The 25,504-nt window shown below is 37.1% G+C and overlaps 1 protein-coding gene across 1 annotated transcript in view; it reads left to right on the top strand.

Annotated features, from left to right (window-relative positions):
- The window catches only part of SLC35G2 (solute carrier family 35 member G2), a 61,593-nt gene extending 36,619 nt beyond the window's left edge, over nucleotides 1-24,974 (top strand). The window contains exon 2 of the mRNA XM_037828011.1: nucleotides 23,531-24,974. Coding sequence (XP_037683939.1) covers nucleotides 23,549-24,787 — 1,239 coding nt within the window. The 5' untranslated portion in view covers nucleotides 23,531-23,548 and the 3' untranslated portion in view covers nucleotides 24,788-24,974. The remainder of the gene's footprint in view (nucleotides 1-23,530) is intronic.
- Nucleotides 24,975-25,504: the final 530 nt, after the last annotated feature.

Raw genomic sequence — 25,504 nt, 5'->3', positions numbered from 1 at the left:
TGCGTAGTTTATCATTTTGTTGTTGAATTGAAGGATATCTTTATATATTCTGGATATTAAACCTTAATCAGATATGTGGTTTCCAAATATTTTCTCCCATTGTGTAGGTTGTTGTTTTACTTTCATGATAAAGTCTTTTGATGCACAAATGTTTTAAATTTTGATGAGTTCCCATTTATCTATTTTTTCTTTTGCTGCTTGTACTTTGGGTGTAAAGTCTGCAAAATTATTGCCTAACACAATGTCCTGATGGTGCTTTCCTATGTTTTCTTCTAAGAATTTTATAGTTCTGGCTCTTATATGTAGGTCTTTGAACTATTTTGAATTGATTTTTGTATATGGCATGAGGTAGAGGTCCACTTTCTTTTTGTTTGTTTGTTTGTTTTTTGTTTTTGTTTTTGCATATGGAGTTTCAGCTTTCCCAGTACCATTTCTTGAAGAGACAATTTTTTTTCCCAATTGAGTGGTCCTTTCCCCCTTGTCAAAAACCACTTGGCCAGGATGTCATCAACATGGCGACATAAGATATCCCCTAAAAAAACCTCCCCAGAGATTTAGCAAATAAAAGGACTCATCCCACTTGCATAAAACTCTGGAGGATGGTAGAGAGTGGAGAGGGACTCCACAAATGCTGAGTCAGAGAAAAATAAAACTGTCAGGTAGAAAATTTCTATCCTGGACTACTGGTCCTCTTTCCTCTCCCCTCACTCAGTTCTGCTCAGAGGCAGAGCCCTGGATCTCTCCCACCTCCCACTGGGGACAGAGACTACAGAGGCACTCACAGAAAGGCATTAGAACTTCATGCATATCCAGGCACAGATGCTCAAGTCCTCAGAGACCCATGGTGGAACACAAGCTGCTGAGGAATACTGCATACTAAAGGGTCCCAAGGGGATAGGGAGAGAGAGAGACCACAGATGGCAAGGGGAGTGCTCACTCAATCCAGTTTCTCTTGGCTGGACCACCTAAACATGGACTTTTCTGGAGTGAACCACCTTTCTGGATTAATCCCATCTGGCTTCCCAGGATGGGATGCCCTTATGGAGAAGAAACTAGAGGCAGAAAAGTCTCACAGAGAAAGCAAAAGGGTGGGGGTGGGGGGGTGTGAACTGCTGTAAGAAGGGGCAGTTTCGGAACCAAAAAGTGTAAGGAAAATGGGGCACTGAGTGAGGGAGAGAATTTAAACAAAACAAGGGAGTTGGGGAGAAAATTCTGTACAGACAAACAGAATAGATCAAGATTCCCAGGGAAGGAACAGAAGAAAGGAAGCTTTCTCCTGGATGTGAAATGATTACACAAAAAGTATACTCTTAAAAATTGTACTGCATATCCAAGGCAAGATTCAGATGATGAAAAGCTGAAAAAATCTGATTAGTTAAACAATGACTATTGTAAAGGTCTAGAATAAGTTGGGCCAAGTGTCAAAGAAGGGCCTTAACAGAAAGCCAATCAACAATAAAACCCTAAATAAGAGTGAGAAACTGAACTTCAGAGTTAACTAATGAAGGTATTCAGATGCCTAACTTCTCTGGGGCTTTTCTCTATGAGCTTCTCTTAATTTCATCTCTTTCATCCTCTTATAAAGGATTCCAGTAAAAGGATTAAGACTCACCTTGAATGAGGTGGGTCACATCTCAATTGAAATAACGTAATCAAAAAGTCCCATCCACAGTAGGTCTATACTCCCAGAAATGGATTAAAAGAATGTGACCTTTTCTGGGCTACATAGAACTTCAAACTACCACAGATATTAAGAAGACAATCTGTGAGCATAAAGAATAATTTGAAAATATAGAAAGAAACATAACAGAAATTATGGGGATGAAAGGCACAATAGTAGAGATTAAGAATATACTAGAATGGGGCCTCCCTCTCTAGCCAGCTCTACAGGTAAACTCACTGCACTCCCCACTATGTGGGACACGATTCCCAGGGGTGCAAATCTCCCTGGCAATGTGGGACATGTCTTGCAGGGATGAGCTTGGCCCTGGCATCATGGAATTGAGAAAGCCTTCTTGGACCAAAAGTGGGAAGAGAAAGGAAACAAAATAAGGTTTCAGTGGCTGAAAGATCTCAAATAGAGTCAAGAGTTCATTCTGGAGGTTATTCTTATGCATTATATAGATATCCCGTTTTAGTTTTTAGTGTATTGGAATAGCTAGAAGGAAATACCTGCAACTGTTGAACTGCAACCTTTATTCTTGAAGACTATTGTATAACCATATAGCTTACACTGTGTGACCAGGTGATTGTGAAAACATTGTGGCTCCCACTCCCTTTACACAGTGTTTGGACAGATGAATAGAAAAATGAGGACAAAAAGTAAATGAATAATAGGAAGAGATGGGGGTATGGGATGTTTTGGGTGTTCTTTTTGACTTTAACTTTTATTCTTATTCTTTTTTCTGTGTGGTAATGAAAATGTTCAAAAATTGTGGTGATGAATGCACAACTATATAATGGTACTGTGAACAATTGATTGTACACCGTGAATTGTTGTATGGTATGTGAATATATCTCAATAAAATTGAATTAAAAAATACACTAGAGGCACACAACAGCAGATTTAAACAGGCAGAAGAAATCATATGGTCACAAGAACAAATAGTGAAAAGAGTAGAAAAAATTGAGCAGTGTCTCAGGGATTGAATGACAGCACAAAGTGGATAAGCAAATGTGTCATGGGTGTTCCAGAAGGAGAAGAGAAGGGAAAAGGGGCAGACAGATTATTTGAAGAAATGACTGAAAATTTCCCAACACTTAAGAAAGACCTAAATATACATGTCTAAGAAGCACAACACCTTCCAAACAGAATAAATCCTAATAAACCTACTCTGAGACATACTAACTAGAATGTCAAATTCAAAAGCTAAAGAGAGAATTCTGAAAGCAGCAAGAGCAAAGTGCTTTGATGCATACAAGGGATGTGAGAAAGCAGTTGTATGATATATTTAAGGTACTGAAAGAGAAAAATTGCCAGCCCCAAATTCTTTATCCAGCAAAACTGTCCTTCAAAAATGAAGGACAGTTTAAAATATTCACAGATAAACAGAAACTGAGAGTACATGAACAAAAGACCTGCCTTACAAGAATTACTAAAGAGAGTCCTGCAGGTTGAAAGGAAAAGACAGGAGAGAGTGGCTTGGAGTAGTGTGAAGAAATGAAGATTATCAGTAATAGTAGTTAAAAGGGTAAATGCAAAATTCAGTAGTACTGTATCCTCAATATACAACTCTACTCTTTAATTCCTATAAGAATCAGAATACAATTGAACAAGAAAAATGCTTATTTTCTCATAATGGATGTGCAAAATATAAAGAGGTAAAGTGGAACAACAACAACAAAAATATAAAGAGGGTAAACAGAGGGATATGGGAACAGAGAACATGCATGCTATTGTTCTGGTTTGCTAATGCTGCTGTAATGCAAAACATCAGAAATGGATTGGCTTTTATAAAAGGGGGTTTATTTGGTTACACAGTTACAGTCTTAAGGCCATAAAGGGTCCAAGGTAATGCATCAACAATCGGGTACCTTCACTGAAGAATGGCCAATGGTGTCTGGAAAACCTCTGTTAGCCGGGAAGGCACATGGCTGGCATCTGCTCCGGAGTTCTGGTTTCAAAATGGCTTTCTCCCAGGACGTTCCTCTCTAGGCTACAGCTTCTCTCCAAAATGTCACTCTCAACTGCTGTTGGGGCATTTGTTCTCTCTTAGTTTCTCCAGAGCAAAAGTCTGCTTTCAAAGGCCATCTCCAAAGTGTCTCTGTAAACTGCACTTCCTCTCTCAGTTCCTGTGTATTCTTCGAAGTGCCCCTCTTGGCTGTAGCAAGCTTGCTCCTTCTGTCTGAGCTTATATAGTGCTCCAGTAAATTAATTCAGACCCACCCTGAATGGGCGGGGCAACAACTCCATGGAAATTATCCAACCAAAGGTTTTGTCCACAGTTGATTGAATCATATCTCCATGGAAACACCCAAAGGATTCCAAAATCTAATCAACACTAATATGTCTGCCCACACAAGATTGCATCATTAATAATGGCATTTAGGGGGACATAATACATTCAAACTGGCACAGCTATTGAAGCTAAGTTGGCATCTCTTCAAATTACTAGGTTGTAGAAGTAGGTTGTGTAATATATAAACCCCAGAGTAACCACAGAGAAAGTATTTAAAAAATATACAGAAACAGAAATGAATAAGAGATCAGTTAGATACATCTCAAAAGATCAATTATACAGAAAAGGAGGTTGCAATAAAGGAAGCAAGAGACAAAAAAAAAAAGATATTATGTAAAAACCAAAGGACAAAATGGCTGAAGTAAGAACTGCCTTTACAATAATAACACTGAATGTTAGTGGGTTAAACTCCCCAATCAAAAACACAGATTGGCAGATTAGATTAAAAAAAATCATAATCCAACTATATATTGCTAACAAGAGACTCACCTTAGACCCAAAGATACAAATAGATTAAAAGTGTAAGGTTGGAAAAATATATTTCATGCATATAGTAACCAAAAAAGATCTGAGGTAACTCTACTAATATTGGACTTTAGGTCAAAAGCTGTTATAAGAGACAAAGAAGGACACTATATATTAATAAAGGGGAAAGCCACCAAGAAGAAAGAAGAATCATAAATATTTATGCACCTAACTACACTGCCCCAAAATACATGTGGCAAACACTGGCAAAACTTAAAAGTGAAAAGTAGATACCTCTACAATAATAGTTGGAGACTTCAATACACCACTGCTATCAGTAGATAAAATACCTAGACAGAAGATCAATAAGGAAACAGAGAACCTGAATAATATGATAAATGGACAAGACCATTGCACCCCCAAACAGCAGGATAGACATTCGTCTCAAGTGTCCATGGATCATTTTCCAGGACAGACCAAGTGTCGGGTCACAAAACAAGTCTCAATAAATTTAAAAAGATTAAAATGATACAAAGCACTCTCTTTGACCATAATGGAATGGAGCTGGAAATCAATAACAGGCAGAGATCTGAAATATCCACAAATATATGAAAGTTAAATAACACACTTAAACAATCAGTGGATCAGAGAAGAAATTGCAAGGGAAATCAGTAAATATCATGAGACAAATGAAAGGGAGAACACAACATATCAAGACTTATGGGATGCAGCAAAGGCATAGCTGAGAGTGAAAGTCATAGCCCTAAATGCTTACATTAAAAAAGAAGAAAGACAAAAGACACGGTCTGTAGCACACAGTTACTTAAAACCTCAGAAGAAAAATCTGTTGTTCTTAGGCCCCCAGTTTAATTTCAATGCCTATGTATTATGGCCGTCCTACATTTAGAATAGAAAAATCATGCAGCTGTGATAAGAGTAGATGAAGATTATTTCATTACAAAAAAATTCTGAATAGATGTAAGCATGAACTATGAGAAACTAAAGGTTATTATTCAGGAAGAATACTGAGTGCCTTCATTTAACTAAAGTTGAATGTAAAAGTCAATTTGCACTTCTTTATAAATAATACTGTTGTTTAGAAATATGAATTGTAAAAGCCCTGATGATTGTAGTTGAATTGTATTTCAAGTATCCAGAACAGGTTACTGGATTGTGGTATCAAGCTGCCTTTAAGTATGATTCTTTATAATACACTAAATGTTCTTTTAGTTTTTCTTTTTACTGTAATTTAACATTTCTATTTGGAACAAAGACTTTACTGGAAAACATTCAGAATAAATTGTGGATTGGTTTACATAAATTACAATGACAAATAAATTACTATTAAAATTTAAAAAAGAGGAAAAAACTAAAATCAAAGACCTAATTGCACACCTGGAGAAACCAGAAAAAGAAGAACAAATCCCAAAGCAAGCAAAAGGAAAGAAATACCAAAGAATAGAGTAGAAATTAATGGAATTGTGGATTAAAAAAAAAAGAGAGAGAGAAATAACAAAACCAAAAGTTGATTCTTTGAAAAGATCAATAAAATTGACAAACCCTTAGCTAGACTTTCTAAGAAAAAAAGAGAGAAAGCACAAATAAAACCAGAAACGAGGGGGGGACATTACTATTGACCCAACAGAAATAAAAAGGATCTTAAGAGGATACTATGAACAACTGTATGTCAACAAATTAGACAACCTAGATGAAATGGACAAATTCTGGAAACCCACGAACAACCTACACTGTCTCTAGAAGAAATAGAAGACCTCAATAGACCAATTACAAGTAAAGAGATTGAATCAGTCATCAAAAACCTCTCAAAAAGGAAAAGTCCAGGACCAGATGGCTTCACAGGTGAATTCTACCAATCATTCCAAGAAGAATTAGTACCAATCATGCTCAAACTGTCTCAAAAAAATTGAAGAGGAGGGAACACTACCTAACTCATTCTATGAGGCCAACATCACCCTAATTCTAAAGGCAGATAACAATACTGTAAGAAAAGAAAATTACAGACCAATTTCTCTTATGAATATAGATGCAAAAGTCCTCAACAAAATACTTACAAATTGAATCCAATGGCATGTTAATAGAATTATATACCATGGTTAAGTGGATTTCACCATAGGTATGCAAGGGTGGTTCAACATAAGATCAATTAATATAAAACACCACATTAACAAAATAAAAGGAAAAACACATTATCATCTCTATTGATGCAGAAAAGGTGTTTGACAAAATCCAGCACCTTTCTTGATTAAGAACACTTAGATAAATAAGAATAGGAGGAAACTTCCTCAACATAATAAAGGACATATATGAAAAACACACAGCTAATATCATAGTCAGTGGCGAAAGACTGGAATCTTTCCCTCTAAGATCTGGAACAAGACAAGGATGCCCACTGTCAACACTACTATTCAGCATTGTACTGGAATTTCTAGATCGAGCAGTTAGTCAGAAAAAGAAATAAAAAACATCCAAATTGAAAAGGAAGAAGAAAAATTTTGACTATTTGCAGATGACATGATCCTATGTGTAGAAAGTCTATAACAAAGAGCCAATAAACAAATTCAGCAGTGGTAGGGTATAATATCAACATGCAAAAATCAATACTATTTATATAGACTGGTAATGAGCAATCTGAGGAGGAAATCAAGAAAAATTCCATTTACAATAGCAACTAAAAGAATCAAATATCTAAGAATAAATTTAACCAAGGCTGTGAAGGACTTGTACACAGAAAACTAAAAAACATTGCTTAAATTAATCAAAGAAAACCTAGATATGTGGAAAGATATTCTGTGCTCATGGATTGGAAGACTAAATATTCTTAAGATGTCAATTCTACCCAAAATGATTTACAGATTCAACACAATCCAAATCAAAATCCCAACAGCCTACTTCTAGAAATGGAAAAGCCATTTTTAATCAAATTTATTTGGAAGTGTAAGGGACCTCAAAGGGCAAAAAACTTCTTTTAAAAGAAGAATGAAGTTGGAGGACTCACACTTCCTGACTTTAAAGCATATTACAAAGCTACTGTGGTCAAAACAGCATTGTACTGACACAAGAATAGATATATTGACCAATGGAATTGAATTGAGAGTTCAGAAATAGACCCTCACACCTGTGTCCAATTGATTTTTGACAAGGTTGCCAATTCCACTCAATTGGGAAAGATTAGTCTCCTCAAGAAATAGTGCTGGGAGAATTGGTTATCCATAAGCAAAAGAATGAAAGAGGACCCCTATCTCACATCCTATACAAAAATGGATCAAAAACCTGAATATAAGAATCAGTACTCTCAAATTTCTAGAAGGAAATGTAGGGAATTCATCTTCAGGATCTTGTGTTAGTCAATGGTTTCTTAGACTACATCCAAAACAGAAGCAATGAAAGAAAGAAAATAAATGGGACCTTCTCAAAATTAAAACTTTTGCACATCAAAAGAGTTTGTCACAAAAGTGAAAAGACAGCCTACTCAATGGGAGAAAGTATTTGGAAACCACATATCTGATAAGGGTTTGATATTCAGAATATATGAAGAAATGCTGTAACTCAACAATAAAAGGACAGAAAACCCAATTAAAAATGGGCAAAAGACTTAAATAGACATTTCTCCAAAGAGGATATACTAATGGCTAAAAAGCACATGAAAATATGCCCAACATCACTAGCTATTAGGAAAATGAAAATCAAAGCCACAATGAAATATTATTTCATATACAGCAGAATGGCTATTATTCAAAAAACAGAAAACTACATGTGTTGGTGAGGCTGTGGAGAAATAGGAACACTCTGTTGTTGTGGAATGTAAAATGATGCAGTCACTGTGGAAGACAGTTTGACAGTTCCTCAGGAAGCTAAGTATAAGAAGTATCATATGACCCAGCAACCTGCTATTGGGTATATACTGAAAAGAATTGAAAGCAGGGACTCAAAGAGATATTTGCACACTGTTGTTCATAGTGGCATTATTCACAATTGCCAAAAGATGGAAGCAACCCATCAACGGATGAATGGATAAACAAAATGTGGTATATACATATGATGGAATATTATTCAGCTATAAAAAGGAATGAAGTCCTGATGTATGTGACAACATGGATGAAACTTGAAGACATTCTATTGAGTGAAATGAGGCAGACACAAGAGAACAAATATTATATGATCTCACTGTTATGAAATAATCATAATAAGCAAACTCATAGATTAGACTCTAGGTTACCAGGGAATAGATTGGGGTTAGAGCATAGGAAGTTGATGCTTAATTTGTAGAGTTTCTATTTAGGTTGCTTGTAAAGGTTTGGAAATGGATGATGGTGATGGTAGCACATTGTGGTGAGTGTAATTAACACCACTGAATTATATATGTAAATGTGGTTAAAAGGGGCAACTTCAGGTGATGTATGTTGCTAGAATAAAAATTGAATGATAAAACATAGGACTGTCTAATACAGTGAACCTTATTATAGTCAATGGACTATAGGTAATAGTACAAATATAGGAATGTTCTTTCATGAATTATAACAAATGTACCACACTGATACAAAGTGTTAATAATAGGGGGTATATGGGTTAAAAATACACCTAAAGTAAACTAAGGACTATAGTTAATAGTACTATTTTAATAGTCTCTCATTAATCGTAACAAAGGTGACTACTGTTAAAAAACATAGTACACTTACAAAAAAGTGCTATCATCAATTGTAACAAATATTCCACACCAATGCAAAGTGTTGATTTTGAGGAGGTGTGTGGGAATCCTGTATTTTATGCATGATTGTTCTGAAAAACCCACAACTTATCTAATAAAAATAAATAAATAAAAATTAAATTGGCCATAAATATGAGGGTCAATTTCTGAACTCTCAATTTGATTACATTGGATGTATGTCTGTCCTGGTGCCAGTACCATGCTGTTTTGATTACTGTGGTTTTGAAATAAGTTTTAAGATTAGGAAGTACGACTCCTCCAACTTCATTCTTATTTTTTAAAATAGCTTTGGCTGTTTGAGGCCCCTTACCCTTCCATATAAATTTTTTTAAAATTAACAAAATAAAACATATTTTATTGACAAAATGATACTTGCACATTAATAAACATCCAATGATCCAGAAAAATATGAAAAGGACCACAAATGTTTCCAGAAATATAATCATCCAGACATAATCAATAGTAATACTTCCTTCTACATACCTCTCTTTTTGAGAGAGGGACACACACACAGGACCATTATACCCATGAAGTTCTGTATTCTCCTTTTTTTCATTTGAAAGAATATTATGTGCATCCATTCATGTTACTATATCTACACACATAATTTTTAATATATGTGTAGGATTCCTTCATTTGTATGTATGTCCTAATTTATTTAACCTATTAATGAATTTTTTGGTTATTTCCCATATAAAAATGCTTGGATCAACACTCTTGGAAATATATCTTTAAAAACTTGTATTATTCATTCCACAGGATAATTTATAGACATAAAATTGGTGGATAACCCTCCCACCTCAACCAGAGGTAACAATTATACAGAATTTTGTTTAATAATTCTCTTGTTTTTCTTAATAATTTGCCCTATCTGTAGTATTTATTCCTAAATGCCCACATACAAGTTTTAAAAAAAAAAAACATTTTTATTGGGTAAACTTATAATTTATAACTTATGCCTTTTGCTTCATGCTTTGAAATATCTCTCTCATCTAAATCTATATTCACTATATTTTAGTGTTAGTTTCAATTTTTGCAATTTAATGTAAAAATAATCCTTCAGGAATTTATCCATTTGATTTAGGAATTGAGGTGGGGATCCACCTAATTTTATTTTTCCAGATGAGTAACAAATTGCTATTTTATTTTATTTTATTCTTTACTGCAAACACATCTGCTTTTATTTTGTTGTCTCACATCTTGTCTCCTTCTCACATATGGAGTTTCAGGTTACTGTTTCCTGCCGTTCCCTTGAAAGCTGCTTTTTCTTTTTCCTGGACTGACCATAGCATTTATTATGATCACAAAGGGATTTACAGCCACCATTTCTAATTTGGCATCCACTTTTTAAAAAAAGCAGTTTTATTGAGATAAATTCACATATTATACAATCCATGTAAAGTGTTCAGTCATTGTCTTCTAGTAAATTCACATAGTTGTGTATTCATCACCATAATCAATTCTAGAACATTTTCACCCTCAGGAGGGTTCTTCCTGTTATACAGCACCATGTTTTATCCTCTGGCTTTCCTTCTAGTGACATAAAGGACCCTAAACTTTCCCTTGCAACCACACTCACACCCACATATCATTGCTGTTAATTACACTCACTGTACTGTACTACCATCACCTCTATCCATTTCTAAACATTTACAATCAATGCTGTCTTCCACAGCAGCTGCACCATTCTACATTCCCGCCAACAGTGAATAAGTGTTCCTGTTCTCCACATCCTCTCCAATACTTGCAGTTTTTTGTTTTTAAATAGTGGCCATTCTAGTAGGTGTGAAATGATATCTCATTGTAGTTTTGATTTTCTTTTCAAATAGTTTTGATTACTATTGATGTTGAGTATCTTTTCGTGTGCTTTTTAGCCATTTGTATAACTTCTTTGGAAAAATGTCTACTCAGGACTTTTGCCCATTTTTAAATTAGGTTGTTTGAATTTTTATCATTGAGTTGTAGGATCTCTTTATGTATCTTGGATATCAAACCATTATTGGATATATGATTTTCAAATACTTTCTCCCAATGAGTAGGCCGCCTTTTTATCCTCTTGACAAAGCCCTTTGAAGCACAAAAGTACTCAGTTTTCAGAAGGTCCCATTTATTTATCAGTATACAGATTATAATTATTTCATATCAGTGAGATCATATAATATTTGTCCTTTTGTGTCTGCACTCAACATAATGTCCTCAAGGTTCATCTGTGTTGTTGTGTGCTTCAGAACTTCATTTCTTCTTACTGCTGAATAATATTCCATCATATGTATATACCACATTTTGATTAAACATTCATTGGTTGATGGACACTTGGGTTGTGTCCATCTTTGGCAATTGTGAATAATGCCACGATGAATATCAGTGTGCAAGTGTCTGTTTGCATCCCTGCTTTCAGATCTTCTGAATATATACTGAGTAGTGGGATTGCTGGATCTGTGTGGCAACTCTGTACTTAGCTTTCTGGAGAACTACCAAACTGTTCCCCAGCGGCTATCCTACCAGCAGTGAATAAGTGTTCCTATTTTTTCACATCCTCTTTAACATTTATGGTTTCCTGTTTGTTTACTTGTAGCCATTCTAGAAGGTGTGGAATGATATCTCATTGTGATTTTGATTTTCATGTATTTCCTTAATAGCTAGTGAAGAACAGTGGTCATCTTTTCATGTGCTTTTTAGCCATTTGTATTTCCTCTTTGGAGAAATGTCTATTCATGTCTTTTGCTCATTTTTTAACTGGACTGTTTGTCTTTTCATTGTTGAGTTGTAGGATTTCTTTAAATATTCTGGATATCAAAGACTTATCAGATATGTGATTTCCGAATATATTCTCCCATTGAGTCAGCTGCCTTTTCACCCTTTTGACAAAAGTCCTTTGTAGCACAGAAATATTCAATTTTGAAGAAGTCCCATTTATCTAGATTTTCTTTCATTGCTTGCACTTTGTGTGTAAGGTCTAAGTTACTACCTTCTATTACTAGATCTTGAAGATGTTTCCCTATATTTTCTTCTAGGAGTTTTATGGTACTGGCTTCTATATTAGGTCTTTGATCTATTTTGAATTCTTTCTTCTTTTTAAATGTAAGCATTTAGAGCTATAAATTTCCCTCTGAGTGCTTCCTCTACTTCCTTCCATAAGTTTTGGCATGCTGTACTTTCATTTGTTTCTAGATATTTCCTAATTTTCCTTGTGATTTCCTCTTTAACCCTTTGGTTGTTGGATAATTTTCCATTTCTCTCTCTGTTGTTGTTTCTAGCTTCATTCCATTGGGGTCATAAATGATACATTGTAAGATGTCAATATATTTGAATTAATGAGACTTGTTTTGTCCCCCATCATTTTTTGTACTTTTTACAAAGTATATCTTTATACATTTTATGTCTAAAACCATAGATTTAGCATTCTTTTTTATGCATTTTCATTTTAGCACCTGTAGGAAGTAAGAAGTTACACACAAAAAACTAGAATATAATAATATTGGCATTTAGATCTTGTGATCTAAGATATGGTCTATATGGAGAATTATCTGTGTATGCTTGAGAAAAATGTATATTCTCTTGTTGGGTGAAGTGTTCTATATATATCTGTTAGATCTAGTTGGTTTAGAGTATTGTTCAAATTTTCGGTTTCTTTATTGATCTGTGTAGATATTCTGTCCATTATTTAAAGTGTTGTATTAAAGTTTCCTACTATTAATATAAAACAATCTTTCTCCTATTAAATCTGTCACTATCTGCTTCTTATATTTTGGGGCTCTGCTATTAGGAGCATATATATTTGTAATTGTTTTGTCTTCTTGTGGAATTGACCCTTTTATCATTGTATAATGACCATCTTTGTCCCTTGTTCTAGTTTGCTAATGCTGCCAGAATGCAAAACACCAGAGACGGATTGGCTTTTATAAAAAGGGGTTTATTTGATTACAAAGTTACAGTCTTAAGGCCATAAAGTGTCCAAGTTAACACATCAGCAATCTGGTACCTTCACTGGAGGATGGCCAATGGTGTCTGGAAAACCTGTGTTACTGCGAAGGCACGTGGCTGGTGTCTGCTTCAAAGTTCTGGTTTCAAAATGGCTTTCTCCCAGGACGTTCCTCTTCAGGCTGCAGTTCCTCAAAAATGTCACTCTTAGTTGTACTTGGGATATTTCTCTTCTCTTAGCTTCTCCAGAGCAAGAGTCAGCTTTCAACAGCCATCTTCAAACTGTCTCTCATCTGCAGCTCCTGTGCTTTCTTCAAAGTGTCCCTCTTGGCTGTAGCAGCTTGCTCCTTCTGTCTGATCTTATATAGTGCTCCAGTAATTTAATTCAGACCCACCCTGAATGGGCAGGGCCAACACCTCCATGGAAATTATCCAATCAGAGTCATCATCCACAGTTGGGTGGGGTGCATCTCCATGGAAACACTCAAGAAATTACAATCTATTTAACACTGATAGGTCTGCCCACACAAGATTACATCAAAGATAATGGTGTTTGAGGGAACATAATACATTCAAACTGGCACATCCCTCATGACAGTTTTTGACTTATAGTTTATTTTATTTGATATTAGTATAGCTTCCCCAGCTCTCCTTTGTTTACTATTTGAATGGTATGTATTTTTTCCATCTTTCCACTTTTAACCTACTTATGTTTTTTGAATTCAAAATGAGTCTCTTGTAAATGGCATGTATTTGTATCATGAGTTTTTTTAAATCATTCTGCCAATCTCTGCTTCTTGACTGGAGAGTTTAATCCATTTACATTTAATGTATGTACTTATAATGCAGGACTTTATTCTGCCATTTTTTTGCTATTTAGTTTTTGTTGATTGTATGCCTTTTTTGACCCTTAATTCTTCCATTAATGCCTACTTTCGCAATAATTTGATTTTTTGTATTGTACCATATTGAATTCTTCCTCATTTCTTTCTAGATATATGTTTCATATATTTTTCTTGTAGTTACCATGGGGTCAAAATTTTACATCCTAAATATACAACAATCATATTTGATTTGATACCAAATATACTTTAATAGCACATGCACACACTGTTCCTGTACCCCTCTGTCCCCTCATCATTTTTTGCACTTTTTACAAATTATGTCTTTATACATTTTATGTCTAAAACCATAGATTTAGCATTTTTTTATGCATTTTCATTTTAGCACCTGTAGGAAGTAAGAAGTTACATACAAGAAACTAGAATATAATAATATTGGCATTTATAATTACCCATATGGTTACTTTTACTGAAGGTCTTTATTTCTTTATGCCAGTTTGAATCACTGTCTAAGGTCCTTTCCTTTAAGTCTGAAGACCTCCCTTTAGCATTGTTTGTAGTGCAGGGCTAATGGTCCCTCAACTTTTGTTTACCTGGGAATGTTTCAATGTCTCTCTCATTTTTTGATAGAATGTCTCACCGGTTATAAAATTCTTATTTGGTGATTGTTTTCTCTTGGCATTTTAAGTATTTCAACCCACTGCCTTCTTGCCTCCATGGTTTCTGATGAGAAATTGGCATTCTCTCTAATTGGGACTCCCTGTACATAACATGTAGCTTTTCTGCTGCAGATTTCAGAACTCTCTCATTGTCCTTTGCATTCAACAGTTTGTTCAGTACGTGACAGGGCATATTTCTCTTCAAATTTATCCTGTTTGGTGTTCTCTGCGTTTCTTGAATGTGTACATTCATGACTTTTGCTAAATTTGGGAATTTTTGACATTATTTCTTTAAATATTCTCTTTCTTTTCCTTTCTTCTCCTTCTGGAATTCCCATAATGAATATATTGGTATTTATGCTTGATGGCGTCCCAAAAGTGTCTTAGGCTTTTTTTTTTTTTTTTTAATTATTCTTTTTTCTCTCTGCTCCTCAGCCTGATTCATCTCAATTGTCTTGCCTTCAGGTTCATTGATTCTTTCTTCTGCCTGCTCCAACATGCTTTGAAACCTTCCTGGGGATTTTTCATTTCAGTTATTGTGGTCTTCAACTCCAGTAGTTGTTTGGTTCTTTTTTTAAATTTCTATCTTTTTCTTGAGAGTCTCATATTGATCATTCCTTTTTTTCCCTGATATCCTTTAGTGCCTTTTTTGTATTTTCCTTCATCTTCTTGAGCATATTGAAGGTCAGTTTTAAAAGTTTTTGTCCTTATGTCCACAGTCTGGTCTTCTTCATTGGTGTTTTCTGGATTTTCATTCTTTTCCTTTGGATAGGCCATCATTTCCTATTTCTTTGTTTGTCTTATAATCTATTGTTGCATATTGTACAGATTAATATTTTAAAGTATTACTCTGGGACTTATTCTCTGAGCTATTTGTTTCTTGAATTTGTATCCACGTAGTGATATCTAGAGATTTTCTTGAGTGTCTATAGGTGATAAAACCAAGCAAATCTAAACAAAAAACACCTTTTACAGTATCTGCGAAATGGTTTTGCATTGGCTGGTGGTTTCCTTCAGAGTTCAGCTCTCCTATCCAGAAGGATAGCCCAAGGAGAATGCAGAGTTTAGTGTCTGTGCTGTGTTTTCCAGCCTGCGCCTTGTCCTTGCCTTGTGCTCGCTAGTGGCTTTAGGGGTTTCCCTGTTTACAAGAGTTTGAATGCTTCCTCTACTTCCCAGGAAGCACACCCTCTCCCTCTCTGGGGTGTTTAACTGCAGGACTTAAAGCAGATAAGCCTTTGCCCTAGGCCATCTGCCTCAATTGTTTCTTATACTTCTTTTGTTGTCTCTGGGTGCTTTTGCCTGGAGGTCAAATTCTGGGAGGAGGGGAGCACATTGGAGAGGAGTATCCCAAGTCATTGTTTCCTGGCCAGAATAAAGCCAGAAACTTATAAAGGGAACACTGACCAGCTTCAAACATCCCTTGGGAGGGGGCTAAGGGAGAGGACAGGAAAGGCACCAGGGGTTTCTTCTATAGCTCCCCAAAGCTGTACATTCTTGACTCAGTACCTGCCCAGCAAATGTAGCCTTTCAACTGTCCTCTGCAGCTCTGAGGAAGTGCAACATCTTTAAATGACTATGTCTAGGGCAGGTTGGAATCAGAGCTGGGCCACAGGGATCCCAAGTACATTCATTCATGTAGTCTCAGGGCCTCTCATGTGGTCTGTCTATGTGGGCTGGTTTGAGCTTCCCTAGAGCATGGTAGCCTCAGCACAGTCAGACTGCTTACCTGGCAGCTTGAGGCTCTAAGCCTGTGTCCAGCCAGAAAGGTGGAAGCTGAATCACTGTTTATGACCTAGCCTCAGAAATCACATTGTATCGCTTCTGCTGTATTCTGTTGGTTGAAGCAGTCACAAAAGACTGCCTAGTTTCAAAAGGAGGGGACATAGACCACACCTCTCTAATAATGTTAGTGCCCGTCTTTGGAAAATACAAACTATCACAGGGACATATTGGCTGTCATCGGTCTGTGGTTTAAGGATAATGTTATGCTCATTCCTTATGAGGTAGAGGAGAGGGATGTTCCCCACTGAAGTCAACTGAGAGCAAAGGTTATCAGAGCAATACTTGGAAAGATTGGGTGTGCTTCTCATTCCCCAACTGGAAGTTTGCTCAGACAACAGATTTTAATTTGCCGTTTGCTTGCTTGAGCAAAAAGGAAAGAAATTGGAGAGGAGGGGCATCAGTAAGCAGCCTTACACCACTGATTGGAGTGTCAAGGATACATGGGTTTCCTGGGGCCAAGAATACTGTAGGTGCCTGCTGAAGAAGGCTGTTATGAGGCAGGAAGACCAGGCAGCAAAATTCTGTGGGCTCTACACCCCAGAGCAGGAGGCTGTCTAACTTCAGAGATTTGTGCACTGGCAAGGCCCTATAGAATTTACCAGAGAGCCTGCATTGGACATTTACAACACAGATGGAATCAATGGTCTGTTAGATTTAACATAGAAACAGAGAGCAACACAGAGAGAATTATAACATGTATCAGAGTCAGGGATCAACCGGAGATGCAGAACCAGTAGGAGACTTAATACAAGGAACTGGCTTATGAAATTGAGGGGACTGGATATACAAGTCTGAAGTCTGTAGGGTAGGCAGTTAGGAAGGGAAGATCACAAGCAGATTGAAACCCCATGAACACAGGCTGAAGCTTGTCCACAGGCAGTAAGGAAAGAGAGATCATGAGCAGGCTGGAACCTCAGGGCCATGAACTTTTGGAATCGCTGAGGTCAGGGAAGGCCTAAGCCCCCATTTAATGGGCTTCTCTGATTAGGTCAGCCCTACACAGTATAATCTTCCTTTTGATTAATTGATGAGGGACTTTTATCACATCTGCAAAATCCCTTCACAGAAGCACTTAGATTAGTGTTTGAATAACAGGGGATTGTAGTTCAGTTTAGCTAAGTTTATTCATCAAAAAAATCGTCACCCAACTGCAGCCAGTATATGAGATATTTGTCCCTTTTCTTTTCTTTCTTCCCCATGCCAATACACTAGAGAAGCTAGAATCTAGAAGAGGGAGATGGAGGTGGTGTCCCAGAGGCAGACCTTGCCCCCCATCCCCAAGACTCCAAAGAGAGAGAATGGGAGGTGTAAAATAGCAGAGCATATCCTCTCTACATTCATGTCCTGAAGCTAAAATTCTGGCCTGCATTGGGGAAGAAGAAAGCTTTGAATGGATATAAGACAAAATTTTAACAATGGACAGAAAGTGGGAAGTTATAGAATCTGACTGAGATGTCATTAAGGTACTTGCTGGCCATTGTTAAAATTTTGACATAGCAAATTTGGGTGTAGTGACTGGAGACAAATAAAAACCTACTAAGTTGAGACTGCACACACAAAAAATTATAAAATGTAAAACCTGTAGCTTGGTACATGCTTGGTTCCTACAAAGAGTATGTGCTTTAGCAGACATCCATTTTTTTTTCTTTAATCAGCCTATAAACACTTACTGAATGTTTAACATGTACATGTGCTATGGAGATTTCATAAATAAAAGATGTGTTTTCTTGCTATATTCGTTCAAATTGGGATAACAAGACTACTGCAGATATTCACACAAGGAAGGAAATAATTGCACTTTAGAGGTCAAAGATGGCCTGTTTCTAAGAGGCAGAATTTGGACTGGGCCTTAAAAGATGATCAGTAGTTAGGAAGTCGGAGCAGAGGGGAAACCAATGCGAAGGCTTAGGGAAATATGTGCATATGGGAGGGGAATATAGGGAGGACACTGGTCTGATCAGAGCAAAGTGTGTGTGTGTGTGTGTGTGTGTGTGTCTGTGTGTCTGTGTGTGTGTTAAGGAGCTAACTATTGATAGGGGCTTGTGCCAGTCTGAATGTGTTATATCCCCCCAAACGCCATTATCTTTGATGTAATCTTGTGTGGGCAGAGGTATCAGTGTGTTGATTAGATTGTAATTCTTTGAGTGTTTCTGTGGAGTTGCGCCCCGCCCAACTGTAGGTGATAACTCTGATTAGATAATTTCCGTGGAGGCGTGGCCACACCCATTCAGGGTGGGCCTTGATCAGTGGAGCCATATAAATGAGCTGACAAACAGAAGGAACTCAGTGCAGCTGTGAGTGACATTTTGAAGAGGAGCTACAGCCAAGAGGGACACTTGGAAGAAAGCACAGGAGCTGCAGATGAGAGACAATTTGAAGATGGCTGTTGAAAGCAGACTTGCTCCGGAGAAGCTAAGAGAGGACAAACAACCCAAGAGCAACTAAGAGTGACATTTTTGAGGAATTGCAGCCTAGAGAGGAATGTCCTGGGAGAAAGTCATTTTGAAACCAGAACTTTGGAGCAGACACTAGCCATGTGTCTTCCCAGCTAACAGAGGTTTTCCGGACACCATTGGCCATCCTCCAGTGAAGGTGCCCAATTGCTGATGTGTTATCTTGGACACTTTATGGCCTTAAGACTGTAACCATGTAACCAAATAAACCCCCTTTATAAAAGCCAGTCCATCTCCGGTGTTTTGCATTCTGGCTCCATTAGCAAACTAAAACAGATTTTGGTACCAGGAGTAGGGTGCTTTTGCTGCTGAGTTTGCATATACCAAACATGTTGGAGTGGCTTTTTAAATGGATAAGGGGAAGATTCTGGAAGAATTGTGAGGAGCTTGATAGAAAAGGCCTAAACTGCTTTGAAGAGACTGTTTGTGGAAATATGGACTCTAAAGATGCTTCTGACGAGGCCTTGAACAAAAATGATGAATGTGGTGTTGTGAACTGGAAGAAAGGTGATGCTTGTTTTAAAGTGGCAGAGAATTCAGCAAAATTGAGTCCTGGTGTCAGATGGAAGGAAGAATTTGAAAGCGACAACCTGGAAGACTTAGCTGAGGAGATCTCCAGACTACATGTGAAGGATGTACCTTGGCTTCTCCTTGCAGCTTATAGTAAAATGCGAGCAGAGAGAGATAAACCGAGAACTGAACTCTGCGGTTCAAAGAAACCAGAAGCTGATGGCTTGGAAAATTACAGTCTTCCAGGGGGTGGAATCCCAGAAGCTACAGCCCAACGTGAGGATATAACCAAACATGGAACCCAGCTGCCATTTCAGTACAAGCCAAGATTGGAAAATTGTTAACGCAGAAAGGATTTGTGGAAAGTCCTATTGTCTGATGGCTTTGGCCCCTGTTGCTTCATGCAAAGCCAACAGAATTTTTGCGAGATCTTTATAGACAGAGCTGTTGCTGGTCTGGGCTGGAGGAGACAGACAAGGGAAAAATTGAAGGAAAAATTTCTTCAAAGAGAGTCATGGAGGTTGAGGCCTGGAGTAAAGAGGCCTTGGGCTGGGAGAGTGGAGTGGCCCACACCCATGGAAAGGGTGAGTTTGCCCCGGAGGTCGAGGGCGGGCATTCTGCCTTGATGTTCAGGAAATGTTCTGCCACCCCAAGCCCCAAAGAGGGGAGCACACTCCCAGGGAATTGGGGAGAGCCTGGCTGCCACCACACTGTTCTGAAGGGGTTGAGCGTGTGCCCCGGAGATGGAAGGGAATCCAGGTGCTGCCCCAATGTTTGAGGAGGGGGGGCCAAGAAGGTGGTCTCCCCAATGTGTGGTTATGTTGGAGCACTCACCCAAGTGAGAGGAAAGGACTGCCACAAAGGCCCTTAGGAAGGGTTAGACCCCCACTCTCTCAAGCCCCAAGGATGCGTCATTCTGTAAATGACTCTCAGACTTTGAAATCTAATAGAGTTTGCCCTGCAGGTTTTAGGAACTGTTTTGGTCCTGTTAACCCTGTTTTCCTTACTCTTTCTCCTTATGGCAATGAGAATGTTTATCCTATGAATGTTCCTCCTTTGTATATTGGAAGCACATAACTTATTCTAAATTCACAGATCCACAGCTAAAGGAATATTATGCCTTAGGACTGACCACGCCTATAATCAGTTATAATGGGATCTTGTACTTAATTATTGTTACTGAAATGATTTAAGTTTCTGTGATATTGTGATGGGATGAATGTATTTTGTATATGGAAAGATAATGTCATTTTGGGGTCCAGGGGGTGGAATGTGCCAGTCTGAATGTATTATGTCCCCCAAACGCCATTATCTTTGATGTAATCTTGTGTGGGCAGAGGTATCAGTGTGTTGATTAGATTGTAATTCTTTGAGTGTTTCTGTGGACATGCGCCCCGCCCAACTGTAGGTGATAACTCTGATTAGATAATTTCCATGGAGGTGTGGCCACACCCATTCAGGGTGGGCCTTGATCAGTGGAGCCATATAAATGAGCTGACAAACAGAAGGAATTCAGTGCAGCTGTGAGTGACATTTTGAAGAGGAGCTACAGCCAAGAGGAATACTTGAAAGAAAGCACAGGAGCTGCAGATGAGAGACAGTTTGAAGATGGCTGTTGAAAGCAGACTTGCTCTGGAGAAGTTAAGAGAGGACAAACAACCCAAGAGCAATTAAGAGTGATATTTTGAGGAACTGTGATATTTTTGAGAGGAACGTCCTGGGAGAAAGCCATTTTGAAACCAGAACTTTGGAGCAGACACCAGCCATGTGCCTTCCCAGCTAACAGAGGTTTTCCGGACACCATTGGCCATCCTCCAGTGAAGGTACCCTTGGACACTTTATGGCTTTAAGACTGTAACTGTGTAACCAAATAAACCCCTTTTATAAAAGCCAGTCCATCTCTGGTGTTTTGCATTCCAGCAGCATTAGCAAACTAAAACAGGGCTAGATTAGGTGAAAGCCAAGCAGGAGAGTTGAGATTAGATGAAGTAGTCAGTAGGACATCATTGTAGGTTCTTGAATGGGGAAAGCTTGAGCTAAGTTTTTTTTTTTTTAATTTTTTTAAAGATAGATCAACATGAAATGGTATTATATATGGATTTTTGAGAAGTACTAGGATGCTGTCACAATATTTTGGACAGAAATTCACAGTAAACTGATCCAGAAACAGAAAGGTAACAGTGGAATTGGAGGGTAAAGAGGAGTTCTCAGAAATTTTAAAGAGTCAAAGGAACAATAAGATTGGTGACCAAATGGATGAAGGATGGTAGAATTCCTTGGTTTCTAGCTTGAGGAACTACAAAAATGGTTGTATCACCAACATAAATGAGGAAGTTAGGGAAAGGAAAATCTTTTTGGCCGATCAAAACTGTTCATTCAGTTTGGGTTTACCAAAGCTGAAGTCAAGGTTTGAAATGGAAATGTCTGTGTAAAAGTTGGAAATAGAATAACCAGATTAATCTGATAGTGTTATACAGGAAGGATTCCAAAGGGAGGACCAGGTTAGGAAACTGAAGGACTTGAGGCACAGGTGGTTGGTTTCTTTGTGTGTGTGTGTTTTTTGTTGTTGTTGTTGTTGCTGTTGTTTGTTTGTGATTCCTTCCAATTCAAGGTAGTGTCTTTAGAAGAGAAAGGAGTATACAGGAATGGAACGGTTGGCCATCCAGACAGTATAAAGAACAAAATTGGATTTGATTTCTGAACCTTGGTTTAAGATTCTGGAACAGATGAATTTTTGGCAAGGAACAGGGAGTATGTCACCAGGACAAAAAAATTAGGTTTCGCTGGACAACCAATGATCTATACAAGAGAGCCTTAATTATTTTCTCTTTTTTTAAGAGGGGAGGGGAATGATCATTGGGAAGGAGAAAAGAACTTATTCTTTGAAAGAAAGAAGAGGAAAAATGGAAGGAAGAGGGGAAGGAAGGAAGAATGAGAATGGAATGAACACATGCAGGTATAAAAGAAAGAATAACATTGTAGGAGATACTTAGTGTTTTGTGAGAGAGAGTTATAAATGAAAGCCGAATTCATGGCTAACATTTATAGTTTATGTCAGCACTGTGCCAAATTCTTTATGTGAATTATCTTATTTGATCCTTACAAAAATTTTAACTTTTTTTCCACTCAATAATATGTAGTAGACATATTTCCATGTCATTTAAGATCTACACTACATTTTTAATGGATTCACAGTATAGTATTCTATTGATGAAGGTTTGCTGTGCATACATTTTCCCCACACTTTTTGTATTCTCTTTTTCTTAAGTAAGTGATGAACATTTTATTTTAGTTTTTAATTTAATTTTTCAACAATATAACCCACATGATTCAGAAATTACAACACAAAAAATATAGTAAAAAGGTTTTTTCCTTACTCCTTTTCTCTGTTTCACCTCACCATTATTAGTTTCCCTTGTATCTTTCCATAATTTCTTTGGTTATGTAAGCAAATGTGTATTCTTATCCCCCCCCCCTTTTTTTTTTACACAGAAGGTAAAATGCGTCTCGCAATCATCTCTTTAGGGTAAAATCCTAGAAATATTCCTGATTTAAAGGGTAGTCACAGTTACAATCTTAATACATACTGTCCAAGAAAGATCGTACAGTTTACATTCTCAACAATGCATGAACTTTACTAAATTCATTTTATTTTATTTTCTAATTAAGTGTATTTATATATTTGAAAATTTATGGGAATCCCAAAACAAATGTAGAAAATTACTATAATTCATTATATAAAACTGACTATGGTATTACAAAGAATTGATTATACAAAAGACTTTCAACTTATCCATTTATAATTTATAACATAGACAAATAGACACAATGAGAAGGAAAGGTATGATGTAAGTTGCTATTTATTTTTCTGTGTTTTTCTTGTTGGATGGGTGGAGAGACAGTGGGAATGAAATGATGGAAAAATATCAGTTGGTGAAGCAAAGATGGGAAATAGAGCTGAATGAGACAAAGAATAAGCAGAATCAGAAATAGTGGTAGATTTAAGATGGGAGTGAAAAGAGAGAAGACAATTTCATTGAACTCCATATATCTAAGATGTATTGCCAGATAATCTCTTCCTATGACTTTTTTTTTAAGATTTCTGTTATATCTCTACTTTCTATCATTGAATTGTTATATATGATTATAATACAAATTAAAACTAAATTTTCAATTGTATATGTAAATTTATCTCTCTCTTTTTTAAAAATAGACTTGATTATCTGAAGAAATGGATACTTCTCCCTCCAAAAAATACCCAGTTAAAAAACGGGTGAAAATACATCCAAACACAGTGATGGTGAAATATACTTCCCATTGTCCGCAGCCTGGGGATGATGGATATGAAGAAATCAATGAAGATTATGGAAATTTTATGGAAGAAAATCCGAGGAAAGGCCTGCTGAGTGAAATGAAGAGGAAAGGAAGAACTTTCTTTGGAACCATGGATTCCAGACCTCCACCCACAGAAGACCCAATGGCCAATGAAATTGGACAATTTCAGAGCTTTGCAGAAAAAAATATTTTTCAATCCAGAAAAATGTGGATAGTACTGTTTGGATCTGCTTTGGCTCATGGATGTGTAGCTCTCATCACTAGGCTTGTTTCTGATCGTTCTAAAGTTCCATCTCTAGAACTGATTTTTATCCGTTCTGTCTTGCAGGTCTTATCTGTATTAGTCGTATGTTACTATCAGGAGGCCCCCTTTGGACCCAGTGGGTACAGATTACGACTCTTCTTTTATGGTGTATGCAATGTCATCTCTATTACCTGTGCATATACATCTTTTTCAATAGTTCCTCCCAGCAATGGGACCACTATGTGGAGAGCCACAACTACAGTCTTCAGTGCCATTTTGGCTTTTTTACTTGTAGATGAGAAAATGGCTTATGTTGACATGGCTACAGTTGTTTGCAGCATATTAGGTGTTTGTCTTGTCATGATTCCCAACATTGTTGATGAAGACAATTCTTTTTTAAATGCCTGGAAAGAGGCCTTTGGGTATACTATGACTGTAATGGCTGGACTGACCACTGCTCTTTCCATGATAGTATACAGATCCATCCGGGAGAAGATCAGCATGTGGACTGCCCTGTTTACCTTTGGTTGGACTGGGACAGTCTGGGGAGTGTCTACTATGTTTGTTCTTCAAGAACCCATCATCCCATTAGATGGAGAAACCTGGAGTTATCTCATTGCTATCTGCGTCTGTTCTACTGCAGCATTCTTAGGTGTTTATTACGCCTTGGATAAATTCCATCCTGCTTTGGTTAGTACAGTACAACATCTAGAGATTGTGGTAGCTATGGTCTTACAGCTTATAGTGTTACACATATTTCCTAGTGTCTATGATGTCTTTGGAGGGGTAATCATTATGATTAGTGTTTTTGTCCTGGCTGGTTATAAACTTTACTGGAGGAATTTAAAAAGGCAGGATTATCAAGAAATACTAGACTCTCCCATTAAATGAATACCTGATTATCTTGTTAATGTTCAATTATTATACGTACACTGCCATTTTAATGTTCACCTATAACTGTCATAAATGTCTTTTGTGTTGTATAATTGACAGAGTGCTATATAATATATAACTAATATGCAAATGCAGAAATGTTTAGTCTAATATATTCAAATACAAATATTAAATATGTGAAATATCATTGGTGTCTTTACTGTTAACAAAAAGTAGTTGTGGAAGAAGAAGAATGTTAACTTTCATCACTAAAGAAAATAAGCCTTGAAGATATGACTCCTTTCAGATCTATGGTCCAAGAGTTCAAAAAGTAGAATAATGTTCATGCCTATTTTCTACAAATATTCAGCAAAAATCCATCAATATTCAAAAATCTTCATTTGTGAATAGTACACTATAATGTGAAATACTGAATACCAAGCCCTGTTTTGTCATTTACATGTATTAGAAAACTAGAGGTGATAGGGCTGGATTAGGGAGCTTGAGTTGAGGCAAGAAAGAGGGAACAAGGGAAGAAGTTGGGTTTTCAATGACAGTGATGATTGTACTAGGTTAGAACAGGAAACTGATCTTCCCCTTGCTGTGGCCACATTAGGCAATGCATTAAGAAATAAATGGTGGTAGGGAAAAGGCTGGATACCTGCCACCCTTACTTAATTCATGCCATTTTGTACCTGATAGTGGGAGACCTAATGTTGGGGTAGGGTATCTTCA

The sequence above is a fragment of the Choloepus didactylus genome, chromosome 1 (genome assembly GCF_015220235.1).
Source record: "Choloepus didactylus isolate mChoDid1 chromosome 1, mChoDid1.pri, whole genome shotgun sequence".
NCBI lineage: Eukaryota > Metazoa > Chordata > Mammalia > Pilosa > Megalonychidae > Choloepus > Choloepus didactylus.
This window is presented reverse-complemented; position numbering and strand designations above follow the sequence as displayed.